The 18,279-nt window shown below is 55.5% G+C and overlaps 1 protein-coding gene across 3 annotated transcripts; it reads right to left on the bottom strand.

Annotated features, from left to right (window-relative positions):
• Positions 1–6,051: 6,051 nt before the first annotated feature.
• CDC25A (cell division cycle 25A) lies at positions 6,052–18,022 on the bottom strand. 3 transcript variants are annotated; one of them, XM_041408523.1, is made up of 16 exons: positions 17,807–18,022; positions 16,097–16,176; positions 14,832–14,886; positions 14,461–14,493; positions 14,292–14,328; positions 13,829–13,930; positions 13,014–13,112; positions 12,261–12,395; positions 11,435–11,509; positions 10,705–10,854; positions 10,371–10,463; positions 9,855–9,917; positions 9,648–9,746; positions 8,606–8,736; positions 8,172–8,283; positions 6,052–6,794 (listed from the first exon to the last, which is right to left on the bottom strand). In XM_041408523.1, the coding sequence occupies exons 1-16, from the start codon at positions 17,956–17,958 to the stop codon at positions 6,654–6,656; spliced, it is 1,557 nt and encodes a 518-aa protein (XP_041264457.1). In that variant the 5' UTR covers positions 17,959–18,022; the 3' UTR covers positions 6,052–6,653. The 3 variants fall into 3 exon arrangements, with proteins under 3 accessions (XP_041264457.1, XP_041264459.1, XP_041264458.1); XM_041408525.1 differs by lacking the exon at positions 17,807–18,022 and adding an exon at positions 17,732–17,797; XM_041408524.1 differs by lacking the exon at positions 12,261–12,395.
• Positions 18,023–18,279: the final 257 nt, after the last annotated feature.

Below are 18,279 nucleotides of genomic sequence, written 5' to 3'. Positions count from 1 at the left end.
TGTGCCCTGACCCTGAGGGTGAGCCCTGCCCTGAGGGTGAGCCCTGCTTCCAGGGACAGTGCCAGGCTGTGCCCCGAGGGATGGCTCTGCTGCCCAGGGACCTTTCTGGCAGTGCCCCGAGGGATGGCTCTGCCAGGTGGGCTCTGCTGCCCGGCCCAGGGAGGAGCAGGTCCTGCTGCTCCCCGGTGGGACATGCTGGAGGAGAGGAGAGGAGCTCTCCTGTGGAGAGCTGGGCTGTCGGGCCTGGAGAAGAGAAGGCCATTCCCCTTACCCTGTCACTCCAGGGCCTTGCCCAGAGTCATTCTTGTAGCTCCTTCAGGCGCTGGAAGGCCGCAGAGAAATCACCCCAAAGCTTCTCTTTTGCAGGCTGAATAATCCCAATTCTCTCTCCTTGCAGCAGAGAGATCACCTCGGATCACCTTGGTGGCCCCATCTGGACTCCTCCAAGAGATGGGTGCTCAGACCTCTTACCCAATTCCAGCCACTCCGGGTAGAGGGGAGAGGAGCAGTGAGGGGCTGAGGATTGCTGGGGCTGCTGGGGATGTGACCAGTTGTTCCCAGTGCAGAGCTGTGGCACCACTCCTGCTGCAACAGGAAAATGTCCAGGACTAAACTCATCCCCTCCACACACAAAACACCGGCTCTGCACCCAGGAGAGCCCCAAACACAGCCCCACATTCCCTTGTGCTCGCTCTGCCAGGGCAGACCCCACATTTCCTGGGACCCTGGTGAAGCTGCTCTGTCCCTCGGATCACCTTGGTGGCCCCATCTGGACTCCTCCAAGAGATGGGTGCTCAGACCTCTTACCCAATTCCAGCCACTCCGGGTAGAGGGGAGAGGAGCAGTGAGGGGCTGAGGATTGCTGGGGCTGCTGGGGATGTGACCAGTTGTTCCCAGTGCAGAGCTGTGGCACCACTCCTGCTGCAACAGGAAAATGTCCAGGACCAAACTCATCCCCTCCACACACAAAGCACCGGCTCTGCACCCAGGAGAGCCCCAAACACAGCCCCACATTCCCTTGTGCTCGCTCTGCCAGGGCAGACCCCACATTTCCTGGGACCCTGGTGAAGCTGGGAGAGTTCCCATGAGCAGAACATTCCCTTGTGGACCTCAGCACTCACCAAACTGGTTCAGTGGGTTTGAATCCTTTGTCATGCTGCTTCCCAAAGCAGGGCTCTGTCCCCAAAGCAGGGCTCTGCCCCCAAAGCCGGGCTCTGCCCCCCAAGGCCAGGCTCTGTCCCCAGCCTGCGTGCCAAGGGCTGCAGCGGGTGGGTGGTGGCAGTCGGGACCTGCGTGGGCCGAGCTGTGCCTCTGGGACTGCCCAGCCCCGGGAGGAGGAGGATGGTGGGAGGAGGAAGCAGCACTGGCACCTGCTAATTATGGCATTGGCAGGACTGTGGCTGTTCCCAGGGCACAGCCCACAGCCTGGCAGCTCCCCTGCCCTCTCCCAGGGCACGAGACCCTCAGGACAGGCCAGGCACAGCCACCTCCTGGCATGTGCGGCCTGTGCCCAGAAAGGCTCCTTGGGGAGCCTCCACTGATCCATGCTGGGTGTCACAGAGCCCTGATGTCACACGGGTCACACCCTGGGGCAGCTGCCAGGTGACCCTGAGTGCCGGCTCCGGGATTCCCTGTCCAAAACATTGTGGGGTTTCCTGAGCTGCCTGGGGCAGAAATTCCAGTGAGGAGGTGACAGAGACAAGTACCACAGAGCTGGGGTTGTGCCCTTCCGTGGCACCTGGCAGGGGGTGGCAGGAGTTACCTGTGGGGTGTTTGCACCCCCTAATCTCCTCCCCACAGAGCAGCCACCATCTCCTTCCCCACCCTGCTCAGTTCCTTCAGGAGAGACTCCCAGGATCCAGCCACAGAGCCCCTCCACACCAGCCCCCCCAGCAGGGTCCCACCTTCCCGTGCCACCAAAGGCAGTGGCAGGAGCCACCCCAAGAGGACAATCCCGCAGTGCAGTGGGAGCTCCAGCAGAGTTCCACCCTGCCTCCAGCAGGAGCTCCTCCCCTGGGCCCCCTCCCCAGCCCCGAGCTGCTGTCAGGGTCATTCCTGTGGTGGCACAGCCATGGCTGTGTCTGGCACAGGAATGTCCCTGTGGTGGCCATGTCCCCGTGGTGGCACAGCCGTGGCCATGTCTGGCACAGGGATGTCCCCACGGAGGCCATGTCCCCATGGTGGCCATGTCTGGCACAGGGATGTCCCCACGGTGGCCATGTCCCCATGGTGGCCATGTGTGGCACAGGGATGTCCCACAGGCTGGGGGATTTCCCTCACGGAGCGAAAGAGAAAGAAGGAAAGGGCACTTGGCCACGTTCCTCTTGGCCTCCTTCCACTTTCTGCTTTGATGTTCTCCCTTTCTGCAGCTCCTTGCTCGAGCCCCAGCGGGTGTGGAGAGCTCATCCAGCAGCAGCAGCCGGGGAGGGAGAGCAGCACACCAGCCCTGGGCCAGCGCTCCCCACGGGGCTGTGCCCCCCAGAGCAGACAGAGCCCAGACAGACCCCTCTGGTGGCCATCTCAGTGACATCCATCCCTTCTCCAGAGGTGCCCGAGGGCCTTCAGCCACCCCGGAGAGTGGCCCCGTGCACAGGAGGTGACACTGAGGGGACAAGGCTGGATGGGACACGGAGGGACCTGCCTGCCCCACACCCACCTGCACTCTGCCCCTCCAAGGCAGGCATTTTGGGTCAGGAAAACCCTGTCCATGCCATCCCTGCCCGCTGCCTGGGCTTGGTGGCAGTGACAGATCCGATGGCACCGGTGGGTCCAGAGGCTGAGCAGAGCCTGCTCCCCTCAGGAAGGAGAGCTGGGGGAGCCCATCATCGCTTCATGCTCTGCCACCCCCAGAGCAGCCCCCAAGGAGCACAGCAGGACCCAGGGCCCAGCACAGGGACAGTGCCACTGCCACCCCAGGGCTGGCACCGCACCCGCCGGAGCTTGGCTGGCCAGCAGGAGATTAGCTTCCCCTCCAGCTCTGCCGGCATTTGGTGACCTCTAACAGGGACCTTGCACCCTGCCTGGCAAACCCCGCTCCTTGCTCCTGCTAGGATCCCTGGGGAGCTGGCACTGTCCCCTGGCCCTGTGCGGTGACAGGGTGAGGCTGTGCCCAGAGGGAGCCCAGTGAGGGACCAGGCCGTGGCACAGCAGGAGGGGCTGTGGGCACTGGGGTGTGATGGAACCCCGGGAATGTCCCTGTGGGAGCAGCCACCACCCAGCCCCAGTCCCACAGAAAGCCAGCTGGCAGCCCAGCCCCAGCCTGGCACCAGCATTTCCAGGAATTTTGGGGCACTGCTGCCCACGCAGCAGCTCTCCAGGAGCCAGCTTGGCACTAAAGGCCACTGCCAGGACAAGAAGCCAAGGATTTTCTTAACAAAGCAGGTTCTGCCCAGCAAGGCCACGGGAATCCCCCTCAGAAACAATCCACTCACCAAGGATTTCATCCCAGGCAATTCTTCTGTGTCTTCTCCTTGCCAAAGCCCTCAGCTTTGGGGAGAGGGGGCTCTCCCAGCCACTGCCTGACACATCTGGCAGCACCACTTGCAAACCTGCAGGAGCTTGGCTTGTTGGGGAATTTTAGTGAATTTTACCTGGTTTGAACCTCTGCCTCAGCCCAAAGCAGCGGTGCCCAGGCTCTGCAGAGATCCTGTTTTGCCCTTCCCTGGTTCTCCTTCCATGCTCCTGCCTCCAGCTGGGACAATCCCTCCTGGCCCAGCAGAGCTTCAGCTGGGGCAGCTTCACTGGACAGAAAATAACAGAAAATTCCAAGTTTGGGATTCACAGGAGCTGGGTACGTGCAGGGCAGGAACAGGGATGTGGGAAAGGAGCAGGGATGTGGGAACAGGCGCCAAGAGGCCTGGGAAGAGCTGCTGCACAAAGAAAACAGAGGAGGCAAAAAGGCAAAGACAGGTTTGTTTGAAAAGATGCAAAAGGATTTAAACCCAGACAATTGCCTGGTTATGGCTAAAATCTCCTTTTACCTCTACTTAAGGGAGCCTGAACGCCCCTGAGGCAGCGCTGGAGGGATGTCCAACACCCACTGCCAACTCCCAAGGGAATCCAGGGGCTCCAGGAGCTGCTGGCACAGCAGGGCAGCTAGCCTTTATTAGCCCCAAAGCCCTTTATTAGCCCTAAAGACAGAGCATGAGTCCTTTAGGCCACAAAGGCAACGGGGTATGGGAGGAAACACCGAGCTCTGCGGCCTTCAGGAGCTGGGGGCCGAGGCTGATGAAGGTTTAAGCTGCTTTCAACATCAGTTTTCAGGGTGACAGATGGAGGGAAGGGGGGAAGAAACCCCACCCCATTCTCTGCTCGAGAGGCTTTGGAGGCACCGTGCTGGATTTCCAGGGAAGCTTTTCAATCTGACCCCATTGTTGGCCTCCTGCTCGTCACATCCTCGACACAAGAGCCCCCTCAGGTGCCCCCCTGGGAAAAACTCCAGCACAGAGCAGGATCCTCAGCCAAAAGCCAGCTGTGACTGGCTCAGCATGGATGGAGTGGGGGAAGCACACAGCTCTGACACCCAGGGGGCTGCAGCCCTGATTGTGGAACCCCAAATGGTTTGGGTTCAAGGGACCTCAAAGCCCACCCAGTGCCCACCTGCCACGGCAGGGACACCTTCCACTGTCCCAGGCTGCTCCAGCCTGGCCTTGGGCACTGCCAGGGATCCAGGGGCAGCCCCAGCTGCTCTGGGAGTTCATCCTGGAAGCAACAAGCAAAGACAAAACGCACCAGCAGCAGCCTGGGGTTCTGCCAGCATGAGCAAGCAGCTCATCTGTGTCCTGCTGCAAGGAGAGGTGCAGGCAGGAACTTGGCTTTTTAGGACTTTTTTCCCTGTGCCCACAGCAATCTCTCACTTTTGAGAGTTTGGATCCTGTTTAGATCCCTCCCTCCCCAGGGCTCCCAAGAAGGAGGAGGGCTGGGACAGGGACAGGGGGGTCTCCTTGGCACCCCTCAGGGTTTCAGCCATTCCCAATCCCTGCACTGCTGGGACACCCTGAGCCCCAGGAGGGTGGGACAAGGAGCAGAGTTAGGGGAGGTGCAGCTGTGAACCAGGACTGCTGCCATGCTTGTGCTGCAGCTGAGTGACCTTGGAAAGGAGCAGCCTGACCCAGGCCAGTGTCCATCTGCTTTTCTGGACAGGAGGAGGAGTTAAAACATTCCCATGGAGCAACTGTTGGATGGCAGAGCGGGACTGAGAGATCCTGCCCAGCCCTTGTGGTGCTGAGCTGGTGCTTCACCCCTGGGCTGGGCCAAAGGGCAGCTTGGGGCACTCCCCGTGACCTCTCCTGACTCCCCAGCACCCCACCTCCCCCTCCCAGAGTTCAGCCCTTCCCAAGGCAATGGGAGAAAATTGCAACCACCACTGCTGATTTAACATTTCATCATCCCCCCATTCGACAGATTCACCTTTGAGGGAAAACATTCCGATATTTTTTTTTTTAAACAAGAAGGAATTCCAAGTTTAATCCTCTTGGGAGCAAAAGGATTAACAGCAGGTTTTAAGAAATTGATTAAAAAAAAAAAGCAAGTTAAAATTCCACGTAAGGCACCCCCATTTCAGTATTTTTTGACATGGATACAGCAGAGTGAACCAGGAAGTTCCCAGGCACGTGGAGCTTCCCAGGAGCACCAGTTTTCACCTGGAAGTTGGTGTGAGGAAGATGGATTTGAGTTGGGGCCGAAGTGACCCCAAAACCAGCAGCAAAGCAGTTTGGGACAGCAGAACACCCTCATCTGGGGGGGTCCAGCACAGCTGAGGAAGTTCTGCTTCCCCCACGGATAAATCCCACCTCCTGCCTTTCCTGGCAGATGGAGAAGTGGCCACAGCCACTCCCAGGGAAGAGGTGTCAGAGCAGCTTCTGGGATCCCTCACAGCCAGGATCTGCTCTGGCAACACTTCAGGATAAGAACAACAACTCACAGGCTCAGAGGCAGCAGCGACAGCGCTGAGAATCCTGGGATCACCCAACTGCTGAACCCCCCTCAGCTCCCAAAACCTCTCCCTCCACCAAAACCAACAGACAGACCATGAAATGAAAGAGCCTGGAGTGAACGAGGTGAACGTGATGTTTATGAACAATAAGCAGTTTCCCTCAGATGGGCTCCCAAGGCTTCCTGCAGCGCTGGCCCAGGTGGGAATCCTGAGCCATCATGGGGTATTTCCCATTTTCCTTCCCACAATGTTACACAGAACCAAAACTGCAGCTGAGAAAAACAATGATCCCCCTCCCCCAATCCCCCCCAGCAGGTCGCCCTGGAGCAGAAACAAAGTTTAAGTACAACCCAGATGATCCAACCGCAGCGGTATTGGCTTCATTTGACTGTATTTAAATAAAATTAAGCATTTAAAAAATTAACAGGCACTACGATTCCCTGGCAGTGCTGACACCGAGCCCAGCCCCACGAGGCTGTCCCCACCCTCCCTGGGCGATCTGGGGGTGTCACACAACACAAGAAGCCACAACATTTTTCACGAAGCAACGTAACCAAAAGAATCCCGAGGCAGCTCCCAGCCAGAATCCGGCTCGCGGGGGGGGCCGAGGTCCAGGTGATCCCAGGGAGGAGACAGCCCAGGGGGTGGGAGCACAGGAACACGTGGCTGTCCCACGGCAGCCCCCAGGCTGGGCAGTCCTTGCAGGTCCCTGCAGCCCTCAGAGCTTCTTGAGCCGACTGTACATCTCCCTCTTGCTCTTCTCCCCGGCCCAGGTCCGGCTCTTGGTGCGGAACCTCTTCAGGTCCTCCTTGAAGTCCTTGTGGTGCATCGGGCGGTAGCTCTGGGGCTCGCAGAAGCTCTGGGGAAACAGGAGCTGGGGTCACCTCGGTGGCACCAGGGGGGTGATCCCAGCGCCAGCAGCCACTGCAGCAAACAGGGACAGACCCCCCTTCCAGGCAGGAGCTCCGTGGCAGGCACACGGAGCCCGGCGAGATTCAGGTTACAGCCATCAAAACAAGGGCTTTGTGTACAGGGCTCTCATCCCAAATTCCCGGGCAGACAACACACAGGCTGAGCTGGCTGAGAGCTCACCTTGCAAGGCACAGGCTGGAAGGATGTTCCAGCTCAGTTGGTCGGAGCAGGGTGGCTGATCACGGCAAGGTCGTGGATTTAGGGACCAACGATCACTGCGGGTCCCCTCCAGCCCCGAGCACGCCGTGATCCGTGTGCCTCGGGACAGCTCCCGGCTCCCAGGGAGCTGCCCTTGCCTGTCCCGTGCTGCCACCTTGAGGCCTCGGTGCCCTCTCCTCAGGACAGCCCAAAGTCCACGGGGACACCCCAAAGCCCATGGGGACACCCCAAAGCCCGGGTGTCCCTCAGCCCAGGGGAGGCAGCAGATGGCAGGGAGAGCCAAAACCCGGGCAGCACGGGCTGCCATCAACTGCAGTGCTGGGGGAGCCACCATCCCACAGGGAAGGAGCTGACAGCCCCATCCAGCTGGCCATGGACAGGTATCTCCCACCTCCCAGGGATGACTGGAAGTGTGGGGGCCTGAAGAGCTGAGGCCTGTTTGTGTCACAGCAGCAGGACAGATCCCAGGAGTGCAGGAACCATGGAAATGCTGCAGGAGCAGAAGCCAAGGACAGGAGAAATCCCAGCCCTGAAGTGCTGGGAAGAACTGGGGGGTGGGTTTTAGTTTCCCTGTCTCAATTAGAGGCTGCAAACTCCAAGCTCAGGTTTTCAATTTGGCTGGTTTAGGACTGTACAAGACCTCAGGTTTCAGTTTATTATGCAGCAATTACTGTCAAGCCTTGTCTTCTCCCCTGCTCTGAGCAGGCTGAAATCCTTTCTCTGCGTGACAGTTTGTTCTAAAGGGGCAGAAACCACTTCTACTTTACTTGAGACAAGTGGAAAAGCCCTTCAGCTACGGCAGGAAGACAGCTCCAAGACATGGAACAGGCTGAGCTGCTCTGGGAACAGCCCAATGAAAGAGAGAGAGCAGGACAAGCCCCCAGCCAAAGCACTCTGCCCCAAAGAGAAGTTTGAGTAGGAAGAAATTAATATTATTTATCTGTGTGTGATAGAGACCATAGAAGGGCTTGAGTTGGAGGGACCTAAATCATCTTGTTCCCTGCCCTGCCTTGGGCAGGGACACCTTCCACTGTCCCAGGCTGCTCCAAGCCCCTTCCCACCTGGCCTCAGGCACTTCCAGGGACGAGGAATCCACGTTACCCACCTGGCACCTGGCAAAGAAATCCTTGTAGCCCCCCTTGAGCACGTAGAGCTCTGGGTAGTGCAGGTTGGGGTACTCATTGCTCAGCCTGTCCTGCTCCCTCACAAACCGGCACCTGCAGCAGGGAAATTGCCACGTTAAAGCCCACGTCCACCCAGTAACTCCCAAAGCTGCATCCAAACCCCCCCAAACCTCGAAGGAGGAGCTGGAGCTGCCTGTCAGGGAGAGCCCGAGCAGCCCCACAGTCCAGAGGCTTTTCCTTTCCCCTCTGGACATCGCAGCGCTCCAGCCCAGGCCCAGCACGGCTCCTCACCCCCCAGGCTGTGCCAAACCCTCACACAGGTGACAAGAGGTGACAACCACGCCGTGCACAGCACGTGGAGCCGGCCCAGCCCCTGCCAGCGCCGCGGGGGCTCGGCCCAGGGAGAGGAGCTCACATGCGCGGGCCCCGCTCCGAGGAGAACTCGCAGTGGAACACCACGATGACGCGCTTGTCCTCCGACGGCGGGATCGGCTTCTTCAGCAGGAAATTCTGCACCTCCTCTTCCATGTGGAGGTTTATGGCACCCTGCAGGGGCAGAGTCCGAGCGCTGAGCGGGAGGGAGCAGCCACGAACTCATCCCACGCCCTCAGGAACCAATTCCTCATCTGGGTTTGCCGGAGGAGCTCTGGAACCCTCTCCCAGCACAGCTCCAAACCCCACCAGGGCACCATGGACAGCCTGGAACCCTCTCCCAGCACAGCTCCAAACCCCACCATGGACAGCCTGGAACCCTCTCCCAGCACAGCTCCAAACCCCGCCAGGACAGCCTGGAACACTCTCCCAGCACAGCTCCAAACCCCACCAGGACAGCCTGGAACACTCTCCCAGCACAGCTCCAAACCCCACCATGGCACCATGGACACTCTGGAATTGGCTCTGTGATTCCTCAGCCAGGAATTCCTTCCCAATCTCCCATCCATCCCTGCCCTCTGGCAATGGGAGCCATTCCCTGTGTCCTGTCCCCCCATGCCTTGTCCCCAGTCCCTCTCCAGCTCTGCTGGAGCCCCCCTAGGCACTGAAAGGGGCTCTACCACCACAAGGTGTCTGGGTGACCTGTTTCTGGTTATGTTTTACACAGCCATTTTTCCTTTGAAATGAAGTTTAGCATTCCAATTTTAGCTTCCTGAGATATGAGGATGCTGGACACTCTGAGTGTCACATCCTCCTCTGGATCCTCTGTCACTCTGAGGGCCACAGGCCCCTCCTCTGCTTACAGAGAGCAGAATGTCCCCTCTTTTGAGGGAGCAGCCACTTCATGGCCCACGTGTGGGCTGTGTCCAAACCCAGGCAGTGAGTGAGCACGACAGGATCCCAGAGGGGCCCCTCAGGTATAACATATCCACAGGGCCTTGGATAAAGATCAGCCCCACAGGGATCCCAGCAACCCCAGGCTGCAGCTTCAGACCACCTGCACTGCTCTTCTGGGGCCAACATACCTTGATGTGCCCCCCTTCATACTCATAGGGGTATCTACAGTCAATTATCACACACTGCTTGATGAAGCTCTCAAACTTCCCAGTCAGCACAGACACAATCTGAGAAAAAAAAAGAACACAAAAAGCAGAGTTCAGTCGTTTCAAGCCATTTTTGTGTTGTTCCCCAACCCCCATGAATAATTTTTCTGGCTCTCCTGGAGCACTCACCATTTCGGAGTCGATGTATTTTAAATCTTGATGTTTCCCATCGACAGTGTCAAATAAATAACTCTGGAAGAGAGAGGATTGAGAAGACTCCAGCTGTGAGTCACGTGGGTGACAGCACAGCATCCAGCAGTTCACTCTCTAACAGACACTCTGCTGGCCAGAACCTCTGCAGGAGTTAAAGCTCCTAAGAATGGTAAAATCAGGCACAGAATTTTGGTTTTGGCTCCTACACTAGAGGATTTTATAGGGCTCTAACCACAAATGGATCAGTTTGTGTCCAAGCTGGGCCATCCCCTTCTCACCAAGGGCCTCTTCCTGGTTGTTTGAAGACCAAAGAATTGTTAAGGTTGGAAAAGACCTCCAAGATCAAGTCCAAAGAAGCAAGGCAGGTTTATGAGGGAACAGAAGAGCCTCTATAAAGGGAAGTGTTTTTCTGGGCTGGTTTGAGACATCCCCACCAAGAGAGGCCCTTAAAACACTTCATTCAACACTTGGCCATGGAATCTCTGGAATTACCTTGGAGAAGTCCCCGATAAGGTCCCTCTGGTCACTGTCCAAAATGCTCTCAATCTCTGCTGTGGAGGGCTGGGTCCTCACCAGCTTCAGGCTCTGCAGGACACAGGTCAGAGGTCCATGAGGGCAAACACGTCCCATTCCCTGTTTCCCACATCTGACAGCTTGGAGTGCACTCCCAAGCTCTGAACTGCCCCCTCAGCTTCCCTGCTCAGGGCAAAGCTCAGCTCCAGGACTGTGGAATTGCTGCCCCAACAATCCACCTCCCTAACAATCCACCAACCTTCAGAAACCAGACCCCAACTCTGCATCACAAACTGGATGCTGAGCCACCAACCGTGGAGTCCTCGGATGTTCCGGGCAGGCTTTTCCTCTTCTTGCTTTTCCCTGGAGAATTCTCCTCCTGGGATCTCTCCATCCTTTTCTGGGTGGTTCTTCCTGCAATGCTTGACATGGATGAAGAGCCAAACAGCCGGCACCGCTTGGCCTGCGAGGGAGAAGAGGAGTTGAGTTGTCCAGCAAAGGTTTATAAAAGAAAATAAACACAACTCAGGCTTTCAGGTTATTCCAGACTTGGCCTCATTTAAGGCACCACCACTGCAGAGCACCAGGGGGCTGTTAATCTGAATTATCCAGGCTTTGTATTTCCAGTAACACTTGTTACTGGGGGAGCTTGGGCCACCATAAGCAAGATAAAGAGCCAGCAAAATGCTCTACATCAATTAGCAGCCAATTTATCAGCAGATTAAGGAGCTTTCTGCTGGAGCTCCTTTCCCAGTCTGTTATCAAAGCATCAGGTTACAGCATTTCAGGTGAGTTCCTGCAGAGTGAATTCCACATATGCCAAGATTCTGATAAGGGAGGTCAAGATCTTCTCACATTTATGAAGTGCAAGAAGAAATTCTATTCCTATAAACACCAATTGTTCCACACTGACAAAGTCTGCCAGGTGAGCTGCTCCAGAGATAAGGGAATTGTGCAGGGGGTTGTGCCAGGGCTTGTTCTGTTCTTAGGGGTGCAGGAGACAGTGGGGTGACACAGTCCCTGTCCCTTGTGGGGACACTCACCCGACTGTCTGCTCTCCTCATGACCAGCGGCGCCGTCCAGAGACTGGACACGTCTGAGGGCATCTCCTCGTCGTTCTGCAAGAGAGGACAGCTCCTGCTCACCCCCTGAGCAGGGGACACTGCAGGGACAGCTCCTGTCCCCCTGAGCAGGGGACACACTGCAGGGACAGCTCCTATCCCCCTCAATGTTGGACACACTGCAGGGACAGCTCCTGTCCCCCTCAGGTGAACATTCCAGCTGCACTCAGCTGCCAGAGCAGCCTCAGGGATTTCATTAACTCCATCATCAGTGCAATTCTTAAGGAAATAAAGGAACTGAGCGGAGCCATGTTGGAGAAGGTGAGTTTATCAATTCATTCATTGATTAACACAGATGAGCCTCCGGGGCTTTAAGTAATTCAAATTCCCTTGGAAACAGTTTCGTATCTAAGTGGCTCAAAGCAATCAGCACCTCTGACTTCTTCAGGAAGTTTCTAAAGAAAAATGCCAACTGTTCAAATAATTCCCTCAGTTCTCAAACTAAAAATAATTCAGTTGTTCAGACCCCAAACAAATCCCCCTGGCTGCACTAGGAAAGAGCATTTATAAGATAAAGACACCCCAGTGTGAGTTAGAAAAGATGATGAGAACTAATTAATCTCCTTGTGGGAGATGTCCCTGCCCATGTGAAGGGGATTGGACCTGGATAAGCTTTAAGGTCCCTTCCAACCCCGAGCAGTCTGGGCTTGTGCGATTCCCAAAAACGCGGCGTGGTGCAGTCTGAGCACACCAGACACATCAGGCAGAGCTGATGTGGGGATCCCCACCCCACCCCCTCTGCACACACCTTCAAGTCCTGGTCATCCAGCAGCTCCATGAAGCCATCATCATCCTCACTCTCTGAGGAAGGCAGGGAATGCTGCTGCAGGAAGGCTGCCCTGGAGTTCTCCTGTTCCCCAGAGGCTGTGTCCCCCATGGGCAGCTGAGGGGAGACAGAGGGGGTTTTAACAGCATTCCCTCTGCTCCCTGCAGGGTGCTGCAGCCAAGGAGGGGCTGCCAGGGCTCTCTGCACTCCAGGGAACACCATGGTTATCCCCATGAGCTGCAGCACAGGCAGGGATCAGCAGGATTCTGGAAGGGCTGCTGGATCCAAGGAGCTGAGACAAGGCTTGGCCCCCCCAGCTCTGTTTCTGTGCAATGATTTTTCAGTTGCTTTTTCTAAACTGGGTGTGAACAAGGTAAATTTTCTCCGTGGATGCCACGTCTGGACACAAAATCCAGCTGCATTTACAGAGTTTGGTTTGTTGTTCCAAATGCATCTGCCTGAACATTCAGTATCAACTTTACTGATCACTTCAATCCAAATCAATGCCCACACTCCCTTCACTTACTGAGCAGAACCCCAGCTCTGTGCTGACTTGTCTTTCCCAGAACAAAGTTTCAAATTTCTCACGAGCCAAAGGTGAGAAGAATTCTCTTATCTGGCAGATAAACAAGTTTTTCTATCTGGCACCTGGACTGACATCACCACTTTAAAACCCTGATTTGTTTTTTTGATCCCAGAGAATTAGGTGAGAATTAGTTGAAAAGAACCAAGTACCTGAGCTGGAGATGAATTCTGCCTTGCTCCAGGAACACCCCTTCCATCACGGAAGCCACGAGAAGCTGGTTTGGTTGGCTTCTTGAACTCAAAGGATTCCTGAAAGAAAAAAACAGCAAAATGACCATTTTACCAAAATTACAAACTGTGTTAAGCTGCGTGGATCCTTTTATCTTTTCCATTTTTTTAAACTGCCTGACATTTTGGATTTCAGCTCCAAAATGAAGGCTGAAGGTGAATGTTTTCAAATTGAAGATGTTACAGCAGAGTTTCATCTAACATAATCCAGCATTTATGCTCTTGGCATCACCCACAGGGCTTCTCCACTCCTGTCATTCAATTCTCTGCAGAATAAATCAATCATTCTTGGAGGCAGCCAAGGCTGTGTCCTGACACCTCGTTCCCCACAGGATTCCCAGAGCCAGGACACTGAATCCAAGAGGAACCAGGGCTCCCCATGGCAGCAGTGGGGACAGCCAGGGGGGACCTCCCCAAACCCCTTCTGGAGGCAGCTCCTGTCCAGAGCAAGCAGTGGGAACAGATTTTCCTCTGCCACAGCCAGGAAGGAGTCAGGGTCAGTGGCACCAAGGCAGAACCAGGCAAAGTCTTCCCAATTTTTATTAACCTGCCAACAGTTTGCAGCCACTTTAATCAGAGCTGCAAGTTCCCTTCAGAAAAACTGAGCTAAGGGTGGTTGTGCCTGAAGGACAGCCTGGCAGGGAGCAACTGAAGCCTTCCCCATCCCATTCCCTGTGCAGGGATGTGCTAATCCAGCTGTCCCTCCCCTCCCACAGGCATCAGGAAAGAGCACTCACATTTTCCTTATTTTCATCCTGTTCCAAAGGCTGGAAAGCATCAGTGTCCAGAGAGTCAGAGTGGTTTCTCTTCAGAGCAGGGCTGGAGCCCAGCAGGCTTTGCTAGAACACAGAAGGGACAGTTCAGGACTGTGCATCAGTCCTTGCACAAGCACTTTTCAAGCACTAAAGGGGTTAACAAAGACTGGAAAGCCTCTGACTACAAATTCTGCACACCCTGTGCAGGAATCCTCTTGGTACAGGGACCAAAATGTTTCAGTGCACCAGTGATGGAGCCACAGCACGGAAATTTCACACTGAATTAAGAGAGATTGGGCATTTACAAACTGCAGTTTTGACATGAAGCACCCCAGCAGCTGGTGTTGAAGCCAGAAAAATCAACAAGTATTCAGCTAAATGCATTCAACCAAAACCATGCTAAATCCTTTAACATGTAGAAAACATCAATCCCACTCTCACTTACTGGCAGGGAATGGATTCTTCTGAAAGGTATTCGAAGGCTGCAACGAAAAAGAACCAAAATTTATTTCAACATCTTGCTTTAAAAGGCAGTGACATGAACAGAAATCACCCCCCAATTCCACAATCTAAAAGAGACACCGAGGAAGAATTTAAAATAGAATTATACTCACTTCAGCTTGCTGGATTTGATTGCTTTCTCAAACCTAAAAGCAAAAAGATCAAAGGTTGAAGGTCTCAGAGGTCTTCCCCAAATGAAATGGTTCTGTGGCTCTTAAGGCACAGACTCAAACCAAATGTTAAAAATGCCACCGAGACAGACCCCGGTGCAGCCCCAGGCTGCAGGCAGGTGCCAGCGCCGTGTGGCTGGCAGCTCAGAGGCAGCACTGCATGCCCCGGGGCAGGGGCAGGGCCAATCCCAGCATTCCAGCTCGGGAGCACACCAGGGAAGCCCCAGGGCACTGTGCCAGCAGAGGAAAGCTCTCCCCAGCCCCACCAGCCCAGCTTTGGTCAAGTGATGCCATTTTCACACAGGGGCACTCACGTGTCCTCCATGGTGTCGTGTGAGGTCGCAGGGCCAGGAGAATCCAAAGCCAAACCTGCAGAGCAGACACACATTCCCCACTGATTTATCAGTGAGTATCACCCACTGCTACACATTTCCACAGAAAGACCCAAGAAATTCGTGTGGAAAGTCCCCATCTGCAGCCTGACCTCGGTGCAGAACAAATTATGCTAATAAACACATTTATTAGAATGAATATTTATTATAAGTTATAATAAATAATTATAAAATCGTTATTTTAGAATAAATTAATAACTAAATTAAGAGTTACAGCTACTCCCCATTGTGGGGTTTGGCTGTGGATCATCAAGTGGCAGTGCTTGGGAAAAAGAGGGAGAATTTAAAAAAGCCCCCCAAGGCCTGCCTGGGCTGTCCCATGGAACAGAGTGCTGGCACTCAGCATGGAATACTCTGTTTATCCACCACACACCTAGATAAACAATTCAATCCTTTAGGGCTTTTGGTAAGCCATGCTTTTAGTGACACCTACAAAGAAATTTTGTGCTCATTCCCAAAAATAAGCAGTCAAAAGGCCCTTCTGAATGTGCTGGAATGAACAGGAAGCACTTCAGAAGCACAAAGCAAGCACAGCTTTACAGCCCCAGAGCATCTCAGACACATCCAGAGTCACAGCTGAGGAGCCACAGAAAGTGAGCCTTTAGCAAGGCTGCTTGCTCTGTCCTGCTCCCTGGTTTGTGAGCTGTACTGGTGCTTCAGCCCTTCACAAAGGTCTTTTTTAGGCTGAAAGTGCCCTCAAAGAGGGGCATAAATCCAGGTGGAATCACTCATTTCCCTCAGCTGGAGCAATGAAGCACCAGAGGGAATCTACAAGTTATGGGGTGAGAGCTTCTTTCATTTTCAGTGGTAAAACATCTCGTGTGAAAAACAGGAAATCCTCCCAGGAAGTACCAGAACTGAGGGGTTTCAGACCATCAACCAGCTCTTGGGAACAGGAGAGCACAGGACAGAGCCACTCCCTGGCACAGTTTGGGTTTAAACAGAGAAAGCACAGTGAGGACTTGTTTTCCCTCCCTACTGCTCACAGTCTCCAGGACAATTAAAGCAAAATTTTAAAAAATAAAAAAATCCTCAGCCCAAACCATGAGCTGCAGAGGTTTCCTGGGGGATTTTCCAGCTGCCTCCCTCCTTCCAAGGGCCAGTTCTCTCTCCAAACCCCGGGTGCCATGTAGAAGTGCATTGCTTTCCAGTTCCTAATTTGTGGTTGTTAATTGAGGCAGCCCCACCTGAGTCTGTGGACTCTGAAGACGCTGATCTGTGCAATCCAGTTTTGGTTCCCACGTCTGGGTCCAGGTTTTCACGCTGCCTGGAAAGGAAAATTTGGGATTTGCTTTAAAAGCAAGAAATACAACACTGCAGGTAGGTACAGCACAGGTGGGCATCACCTGGATTTCCATCAGAGCTCAGTTATCCTTCCTGGAACCACAATCCTCTCTTTGGCAGCCACCCCTTTAATTCAGGTTTTGCATAGAGGAAATTGCCAAATTTCTAATTCAAACCCATTTTCATAAATAGTTACCTCCCAAATTTTGTTTTACCTGCTCAACCTCAGTGCTGAGAGAGAAGAAAATCATATGGAGCCTCACATATGTAAGGGAAAAGCACTTGAGTGAGGCTCCAGCACGTGGTTAATTAAACAAAAAAATAAAAAATAAAAAAAAAAGTAGCCGGGGACAAAGCATCAAAGGGCTGAATAACTTCCAAGGGGGGCACTGCCAGTGGTTTGCAGGAATCCCAGGAATCTGAAGGGAGGAAGGACCATAAAGCAGGTGGTGGCAGAAATGAGAATGACAGAAAATCAACAAATAAAAACCCAGGAGGGTCATTGAGAGCCGAGCGGGCCGGGACAAAACAGGAGCCACGCAAGGGAAAAACTGTGGGAATAATGGGATTAGAGGAGCTCGGAGAGCAGCACAGGGAACGGGAGCAGCTGCAGAGCACAGCCCGCAGCACCGGGGAGACGGGGCAGGGACGGAACGGGGCAGCAGGGCGACGTGGAAGGGACACAAAGGGATTTATTCGTGGCAGAGAGGGAAGGGCTGCCCGGAGCAGAAGCAGGGCAGGGGGAAGGAGTCGCAGAGCTCGCAGCCATGTGCGATGGGGGCAGGAGGAGAGGACTCGGGGGTGGGGGAGACCCTAAGGGAACACATGGAAATTTGCAGGGGCAGGGCTGGAACCGAGGCCTCGTGGGGAGGAAAACCAGCTCCGTGAGGCGGCGATCTGGGGAAGGGCTGGGAGAAGGGGTGCCGCAGGCCTGGGCTGTGGAGAGCAAGGCGGGCTCAGCCCTCAGGGCCTCGCCGCCGGGGGGGAAGGGGATGGCGAGACCCCCGAGGCCTCTCTGGGGGTGCGGGAAAGGAAAAGGAGCGAGCCACGGGGCCCCGCTGCGTTTGGGGGTGAGGGCAGAGCAGCACCCCGAGCCATTCCTGAGGGAACGGGGAGGAAAGGAGAGCTGGCAGGGAGCAGAGACACTCCGGGCGCCTGGGGAAGGTTAAAGGACGTGCCCGGCCTTTGAGGGGGGCAGAAAGGCATCCCGGGGGTTTGAGGGGGGTTTTGGGGAGCGGGAATTCCCTAAGGCTTCGCTGCGCGGGACGGAATTCCGGGGGTGGAGGGAACGGAAGGAAAAGGACTCCGGGAGGCCTTGGGGTTTTTATCTATGGGGGAGCCTCCCTAGGCCTCGCTGCGGGTCCGGGAGGGGCGAGAAAACCTTCTGGAGAGGGGACAAAGCGCTCGGGAAGGGGGACAAAGCGCCGGGGAAGGGGGACAAAGCGCCCGGGAAGGGGGACAAAGCGCCCGGGAGGGCTCGAAGGGATGGGGCAAAGGAGAAAGAATCTCTCTTGGTGCGGGGGGTAAGGTCTCCACACCTCGCTTTTTTGGGGGGGTCACCACAGCGGCGAGAAAAAGGAGAGGAAAAGGAGAGTGCCCGGGCCCAGACTGACCCGCGCCCCAGCTGCTCCATGGTGAGGCGGAGGTCCGAGACAGGCGAGAGCTCATCCTGAAAGAGCGCCTTAACCACGGCGGGCGAGGCGGGGGACGCCGGCGAGAGAAGCAGGAGGCGGCGGCGGTGGGAAGCGCTCGGGGTGGGATCCATGGGAGTGGGACCGGGAATCCAGCGCAGCCGTCCCGTCCCTGCCGTCAGCGCGGCCGCCGCGGCGTTTTGACCCCAACCAGTACCCGTCGCCCGCTCCGAAGCTGGCGCCAAACCGCGGCTCAGCCAATCAGCGCGCGGAGCCCCGCGGGGGGCGGGTTGTTTTTTTTCAAACCTCCCCTCCCACCGCGCGCGCCCCGGCCAGTAGGAACGGCGGCGCCGCGGCCAGGCCCCGCCCACGGCGGTTGCTTGGCGTCGCTCTGGACCAATAGGAAGGCGAGAAAACCGGGGGGGGGGGGTTGCGCGCCAGAGCGCGGGAAGGAC

The sequence above is a fragment of the Onychostruthus taczanowskii genome, unplaced genomic scaffold (assembly GCF_017590055.1).
Source record: "Onychostruthus taczanowskii isolate IOZ18803 unplaced genomic scaffold, ASM1759005v1 scaffold3, whole genome shotgun sequence".
Classification (NCBI taxonomy): Eukaryota; Metazoa; Chordata; class Aves; order Passeriformes; family Passeridae; genus Onychostruthus; species Onychostruthus taczanowskii.
Note: the sequence above shows the minus strand (reverse complement) of the source record. Positions and strands in the feature narration are given on the sequence as shown.

Bases quoted from the DNA above. Each gene is read 5' to 3' on its own strand.
- CDC25A (XM_041408523.1), bottom strand. From the start codon at position 17,958: ATGGATCCCACCCCGAGCGCTTCCCACCGCCGCCGCCTCCTGCTTCTC. The intron at 9,747-9,854 runs GTGAGTGCTCCA...TTTTTTTCTCAG, and splicing joins AATACATCGACTCCGAAATG to ATTGTGTCTGTGCTGACTGG. The intron at 8,737-9,647 runs GTATGTTGGCCC...CTGCCCCTGCAG, and splicing joins ATGAAGGGGGGCACATCAAG to GGTGCCATAAACCTCCACAT.